At 47.2% G+C, this 7,660-nt stretch overlaps 1 protein-coding gene across 1 annotated transcript in view; it reads left to right on the plus strand.

Annotated features, from left to right (window-relative positions):
• The first annotated feature begins 1,125 nt into the window (after positions 1–1,125).
• The window catches only part of LOC114035758 (steroid 17-alpha-hydroxylase/17,20 lyase), a 10,625-nt gene continuing 4,090 nt past the window's right edge, over positions 1,126–7,660 (plus strand). Inside the window, exons 1-6 of the mRNA XM_027852106.1 lie at positions 1,126–1,422; positions 3,887–4,028; positions 4,343–4,572; positions 5,332–5,415; positions 5,664–5,867; positions 6,296–6,465. Of these exons, the coding sequence (XP_027707907.1) occupies positions 1,126–1,422; positions 3,887–4,028; positions 4,343–4,572; positions 5,332–5,415; positions 5,664–5,867; positions 6,296–6,465 (1,127 nt within the window). The remainder of the gene's footprint in view (positions 1,423–3,886; positions 4,029–4,342; positions 4,573–5,331; positions 5,416–5,663; positions 5,868–6,295; positions 6,466–7,660) is intronic.

Raw genomic sequence — 7,660 nt, forward strand, 5'->3', positions numbered from 1 at the left:
TTTTAGGCAATTGGGTTTAAGTGACTTGCCCAGGGTCACACAGCTAGTAAGTGTCAAGTATTTGGTCTGAGGTCAGATTTGAACTCAGGTCCTCCTGACTTCAGGGCCAGTGCTCTATCCACTGCGCCACCTAGCTGCCCCAGCATCCAAATTTTTAAAGGAGAAGTTAAGTGAGTTACAGGAAGAAATAGATAGCAAAACTATACTAGTGGGGGATCTCAACTGTCCCCTCTCAGAACTCGATAAATCCAACCAAAAAATAAGCAAGAAAGAAACTAAGGAGGTAAATACAATATTAGGATTACAAAGGAAACCAATTTTGTTGAAATAGTTATCAAAATATTTTTTAAAACCAAGTTTGCAGACTCCATGTCAAGAACCCCCGCTCTAAATTCTATCTACCTTTCAGGGCCCTGCTAAAGCTTCATCCACTCAGTCCATAGTGAGTTCTTCCTCCTTTGAGTTGCTACTGTATCAGTCATATTAACCACACATTTTAGCCCTCAATCATTCTAGTTGTGTGTGTGTGTGTGTGTGTGTGTGTGTGTGTGTCTTGTTCCCCCAAATAAGATTACAAGACTATAAGCTTTTTGAAAACAGGAGCCACACATTTTCTCAGTATCTAATACACTCAATTAAATACACATATTGGTTGACTTAAGGCTTACTGGAGAAAGCAGTTTCTCCAGAGGAAGCCTTTAGTGAGAGCTGCCATAGTTAATTCAGATCTGATCTATACCCTCCATTCCAAAAAAAAAGAAAAAGAAAACTCCCCAAACCAAATTGCATATGATTTCACTGCAGGTGCCTGAGGACTTTCTTGGAATAACTGGGAACTGCAGGTGGGAGGTTACAGGGCCCTGACCCCTGTTAGTGAAAGCCTCCACTCTCCCTCCTCCTCTTACTTCATCAAGGGAGGGGACCCAGGCCTGGCTCAATTCCAGAGAAAACCTTCCTCAGGCATGTGATAAACATCATAAAAGTCAAGGTGATGAGCAGGGCCACTATTTAAAAGGCAGCTGGAGTACTGCAGGGCCCCAGCGTGCCGGCCCTCTGCTGCCTACATCTATCACAGCCTGACTCATACCTCCCACATCCTTTCTCTCTAGCCACCTCAAAACCAAGATGTGGTGGTTCCTCATAATCTCCCTGCTGATCCTGCTATACTACATCTGGCAGAAGCTGAGGAGTTTGGGCAAGAAATATCCCATGTGTCTGCCCCACCTGCCCATCCTGGGGAGCCTTATATATCTGAAGTCACATGAAGAGACACACATCTACTTCACCAAGCTTAAGGAGAAGTACGGTCAAATCTATGCCTTTTGGCTGGGCTCGTATTATGTTGTGGTAGTGAACCATTTCTCACTGGCCAAGGAAGTGCTTCTCAAGAAGGGCAAGGAATTTGCCTGCCGCCCCCAGATGGTAAGCATTTTGATGACTGCTGGTAACCACTGGGGAGGGGGACCTGGGAAGAACCATGCCTGACGAGATCCTGGGGATCTAAGGGGTGATGTGAGGATGAGCTTCAGAGCTGCTTAATAGGGCAAGAGGGGACGTGCCCCCCTTTTTCTGGACTTGGGGGAGAAGCAGCATGACAGAGTAGGCTAGGAATGAGGAGAGCTGGGTTCCAGCTTTCATTCAACCTGTGACTCCAGGAACAACATCAGCAAAATCATTAGACCTTTCTGGGCTTCAACTTCCTTGTCTATAAAACCTATAAGAAGGGTGACAATATCCTCTTCTCTTTTTCAGAGAATGCCAAAAAGAGTTTTTCTCAGTTTTTTTTCCAGAAGACAATTTCCCTTGCCTTCTCGTTTCCAGCTCCTGCCTCGCTCAGCTGCCTCCCCGCTATCTCAGCCTTGCAGGACCCTGATGAAAACTCCTTCCAGAGTTGAAGAGAGGGAGGCAGAAGGAAGGAGGAAATTAATTTAGAAAGAGGGAATAAGGGGCAAGGGGAGTCTAGTGTTCTGCTGCTCTACTTGGGTACCCTCCTCTCTACCCTATCCCTTCCTGGGGATACCAACAGTTTTAAGGCAGACACCTCCCCCAGAAGAGTATCCCTCCAATCACTTCGTGTCTAGCAAAGGATTTGGGAGGCAGAGGACCCGACAACTTCAGGTTGGAGTCCCAGCTCTGCTACTTAATTACCTGTGTGTCCTCTGCTAAGTCGGTGTCCCTGGATGAGTCTCAGTTTTCTCATTTGTAAAATAATGGGATTGGGCTACATCATTTCTAAGGTCTCTACCAGATCTTTGAGGCAGCTAGGTGGCACCACAGGGCACAGAGCCCAGGGCCTGAGTCAGGAAAACTCATCTTCCTGAGTTCAAATCTGGCCTTAGACACTTTCTAGCTTTGTAACCCTGGGCAAGTCATTTAATCCCATTTGCCTCAGTTTCCGCATCTGTAAAATGAGCTAGAGAAGGAAATGGCAAACCACTCTAGTATATTTGCCAAGAAAACTCCAAATGGGGTCATGAAGAGTCAGACATGACTGAGAAACAACCAACAGCAACTACCAGATCTAAAACCTATGATTTAGGATTTCTTCTCTCTGACTTGCAATGTCCCCCCTTTTCTGGACAATTGGCTGCTGAGAACTCCAGCCTAATCAGGGCTTGTTTTTTCTCTGTACTTCCCTCTCCAAGGCTACAGAAAGTTGGTCTGGGTTAGTATACAACAGAGACAGAAAGGTAGTAAGTAGACAGGACTGAGAATGGAAAAATCTATTTGGTAGTAGGGGGAGAGGACAGGTGGGGTCAGTCTCTAGGTTCCAAGCCTCCATGCAGAAGACTGTGAGCTGGCCTCCAGACTGGCCTCATAATGGATGTGGCTTCCAGTCATATGTAAGATCCTCGAGCACAGGGGCTAGTTCATTTTTGCTTTTATATCCCCAGCTCCTCGGCATGGTGCCTGGCACAAAGTAAGGCTTGGTGTGTGTCATACCTCCCCAATTACTCAGTGTTAAGTGCTGGAGATACAAAGAAAGGCAAAAAGTCCCTACTCTGAAAGAGTTCTCAGTCTAAAGGGGGAATATGACAGGAACACCACGTACAGACAAGATATAAACAGGACAAGCTAGAGATGACCAGCAGAAGGAAGGTACTAGCATTAACAGGGATTTGGAGAGACTAGTAGAAAATGAGATTTTAGTTGGGACTTTAAGGAAGCCAGGAAGGCCAGGAAATAGAGATGAAAAGGAGGAGCATTCCAGGCGTGGAAGACAGCCGGTAAAAATGGTCAGAGTCTGGAGATGGATTGTCTTGTTGGAGGGAGAGCAAGGGAGCAAATTCCTCAGTGAGTGCGTGTGTGTGTGTGTGTGTGTGTGTGTGTGTGTGTGTGTGTGTGTGTGTGTCTGTGTGTGTAGGAGGGGAGGGAGGGAGAGTAAGATGTAATAAGAAAGCTAGGAAGGCTGTCAGGTTATGAAGGGCTTTGAATGCCAAACAGGATTTTGTATTTGTTCCTGGAGGTGATTGGAATTTATTGAATGGGGCAGGGGGTGCGGCGTGATATGGTTAGATCTGCACTTTAGGAAGAGCAATTTTTGGAATGGGGAGAGATTTAATTTAGGGAAACCAACCAGAAAGTTATTACAGTAGTTCAGTTATGAAATGAGGGCCTAGAGCCTGGTGGTGGAAGTGTTGGAGGAGAGAAGGGAGCACAGATGAGAGATGTTATGAAGGTAGAATTGGTAGAACTCAGGGGAAGGAGTGATGATGACACCTATGTTGTGTACCTGGATTCAAAGTTTTTTTTTGACTATTCTGACTACCTGGATGGAATTCCAAGACTAGTGCCTACCATCTACCCTTGAGGAGGGCAAGTGGGGGCAATTTGAAGAGATTAGAGTATAACACACCCTGAATGCAATCTTCCTATAATTCCAAAGGTAACCACAGACATCCTGACTGACACTGGCAAGGGGATTGCCTTCTCTAAATATGGTCCCCAGTGGCGAACGTCTCGGAAGCTGGTGCAGTCCACCTTCTCCTTGTTTAAGGATCGCTCCTCCCAGAATTTGGAAAAGATCAGTGAGTGCCAGGACCAGGGGCTACTAGGGATCAGTAGGGAGGGGGCAAGGGCAAGGTAGGGAGGGTTTCGGCTCAGGACCTGACAGAAGCCACCAATGAGGGGTAAGGCGGTGACCAGAAGGATCCCAGGTTGCTACTGCCACCTGGTGGTCATCCTCAAACTGACTGTGTTGGGCCGAGTGGTGGTGGTGGTGGTGATGGGTGTCATTGAAGGGTGGTCTTGTCTTTGAGGGGTGGGGTAGGGTTGATCTCTCTCCCCTTAATTCTGGCCCTATCCAACCTTTATCCATCCTTTCCTTTCTCTATCTCCCTAGTCTGCCAAGAGGCCAATTCTCTATGTAAGGCCCTGGCCAACACACAAGGACAGAACACGGACCCAGCTTTGGTCTGTTTTCTGGCTTCGGCCAATGTGATCTGCCAGTTTTGCTTCAGCAGCTCCTGGAAGCAAGACGATGAAGAAGTAAAGACCATGATGAACTTCAGCGAAGTCATCACCAAGACTCTAGGCAAGGACAGCCTGGTTGACATCTTTCCCTGGACTCAGGTATGAGCTCTGGGGCCCTGCCCTGCAGTAGAAAAGGGCACAGGGAGGAGGTGGCTCCCCCCTCCCCCTTCCTGAGACACACACACACACGTATACACACATGGACATTTGGTCAAGGCACTTGGTCTCCTAATCCCAATTTTCCTTATTCTTTGACAAAGGCTGAACTTGAGTCCACCTCCTCCAGGAAACCTTCCTTGACTGTTAAAGTCCACACTGAGCTCTCCCTCCTCTGAACTGATACAGCTTTTACAATTTGAGCCAGAGTCCAGCTCAGAATTATAGACTGTCTTGTGTTGTTTCATTGCTTGTGTGTGTCTTTCCCTAACCAAACCGTAAGCTACTGGGACTTCTGACTTCTTCTGCTTCTTCTCTGCCTCCTCCCCATCTCCCCCAATTGATGCCAAGGACAAGGCTGAACAGAGAACAGGTTCTTAAACAAAAAAACAAAACAAACCCACACACTTGTGATTGACGAGGGTCGAGGAGGGGGCTACCAGGGACCCAGGCCTCTTCAAGATGGCTTCCCCAGCCAGTGGATCCTCCAGGGTTATCTGATGTCTCCACTGGTTGGTGAAGGAGTATATACAGTAAGAAGAGAATCAGGAAGGCTAAGATTCACTGGGGAGATAGGATAGTAGGGGCAGAGAGTCAAGGGTCCAGTCTCTGGAGTAGAAATTGAAGTGAGGGAGACTGGAATTGGGGGCAGGGAGTGGATCCACCTTCAAGACTCCCCTTCTGTCCCTCCCATCTTTCTAGCTGTTCAGCAAAGATATGGCTCTGCTGAAGGAGAACATCATGGTACGGAATAAACTACTGGAGAAAAAATTTAAAATTCACAAGGTATATAAGGGAACAGTGCAAACTTGGAGGGGCTGGAAGAGGAGGGGGGATGTTTGTCAAGATCCCTTATTCACTGTGTACATTGATGACAAGGCCAGTATACCTCGGTTGTGTTCCCACTCCTGGGCACGGATTCTCAGACCTAGGCTGTGGGATGGGACTGGGAGTTAAGAGGAGTAAGACAGGAGAGGAGAAGGGACTCTGGGTTCTGGAGAAGGTAGATTCATTTCCCACCCCTATTCTCCCAGGAGAAATTCGACATAGATTCTGTAAACAACCTCCTGGATATGATGCTGAAGGCCAAGATTAACAACAATGGTCTCCTGACTCAGGAGTCAGAGATCACAGATAAGCACATCCTGATGACGGTGGGTGACATCTTTGGAGCTGGTGTGGAGACGTCCAGCAGTGTCATCAAGTGGTCCATTGCCTACATGTTGCACTATCCCCAGGTGAGACTGTCATTCAGCATTCCCTGGTGCTCAGTTCACTACCCCAGAAAGAGCTCAGGGAAATCTGCCTTCTACCTCCACCCATCTCTGGGCTCCTGGTATGCAAACAGTATTAGATGAGAAGCTCTGGCCGGTGACATAACGCCAGCACTAGTGCTGCTTGGGTTACACCACCTAGACCCAAGGCTGACCAGAGTCTCAGGAGGACAAGCCCTCTGGGACCCATGTCCAAGTGCTCATGCCCCTGCTGTTTGCCCTGGAATTTGAGGGCATGTAACCCATGAGCACATACTCCATTGTCCTCATTCCATCCATCTCACAAGGGTACAGCATCCACCTCAAGATTCAGCCTCTGTGGGCTGGAAGTTCATGTCTCACACACACACACACACACACACACACACACATCCCTCCATATGATCCCCCAGGTACAGGAGACTATCCAGAAGGAAATTGACCAGAAAATTGGCTTTACCCGAACACCTGTGCTCAGTGACAGGCACCAACTTCCCTTCCTCGAGGCCACGGTACGTGAGGTACTCCGCATACGGCCAGTGGCTCCCTTGCTCATCCCCCACGTGGCACGTACTGATACCAGGTATGCCCAATTCCCTTACCCACTTACTCCTAATCACCCAATGACCTATTAATCAATCCATTAACCAATCCATCCCCTCTTTCTCAATTCACCCAGTGGTCCACCCATCAATTAACCTACACATAACTACCTACCCACCTCCACTGTCATGGACAGACATGGCCCCAGAGACAGGGCAGAAAGTTCTGGGATAGGTGTTCAGAGGCTCATAGTCTAATAGCAACAGCCATCACAGAGCATCTGTACACATAGATAATCATATGGACATACATTCTCCTTCCCACATCAGGTTCACTAAGATGTCAAAGGGACAGGGAAAACCTTTACAAAGCTCACTGACTCCAATGTAAAAGACATAAGTTTTGGAAAAAATATAGAATGTCAAAGCTGGAAGGACGTTAGAGCTCATGTAGTCCCCCAGTTTAGAGGTGGAACATATCAAGTCCCCAAAATGTTCATTCTGAGGTGAGAATGGATTTGACCAAGTTCTTATAGAGGCCAAAGAAGAGATAAAGGAGAAAGGGGGAATCAGTCCCAGGGAAGAAAGGGATTAAACAGCTCCTCCAAAGCAATTCAACAAATATCTATTAAGCAGACCAGGTCCAGAACCTTGTGCTAAGTTCTGAGAAAGGGTACAAGGATAAATAAGAAATTATCTAGTAAGGAATATAAGGTAGGGACATAATTAACTATATTATAATTCAGATTGTGATAAGTGCATAAAAGAAATACCGATCTAATGCTATTAAGAGATCTCAGTAGAAGGAGATCACTTCTGGCTGTAGGGATCAAGGAAGGCTTCATGGAAGACATGACAACTGAGTTGGGCCTTGAAGGATGGGAAGCATCATTGCAAGAAGCAGGTGGGGAGGGCGTGCAAGGAACAGTGTAAGCAAATACATGGAGGCAGGAAAAATTAAGATGAGTTCTGAAAGCACACCAGTTTGGGAAAACTGAGAAGTGAAAGGGAGCTTTGTGGGATAAGGCTGAAAAAAGTAGGTTAGGGATAGACTGTGGAGTCCTCTGAATGTCCCTGAAGAGTATGCATCTTATTCTCCAGGTCAATGGTCTCCAAAGTGAGGAATGTGGCATGCCCCCAAGAAGGCTGTAGCTTGACCCCAAGGGGTGTGTGATCAACCAACTGGGGAGTGGGAAGATTGTTACATTCCACCCAGTCCATGACAGTTAGTCACAG

Source organism: Vombatus ursinus, unplaced genomic scaffold (genome assembly GCF_900497805.2).
Source record: "Vombatus ursinus unplaced genomic scaffold, bare-nosed wombat genome assembly UNPS02009205.1, whole genome shotgun sequence".
NCBI lineage: Eukaryota > Metazoa > Chordata > Mammalia > Diprotodontia > Vombatidae > Vombatus > Vombatus ursinus.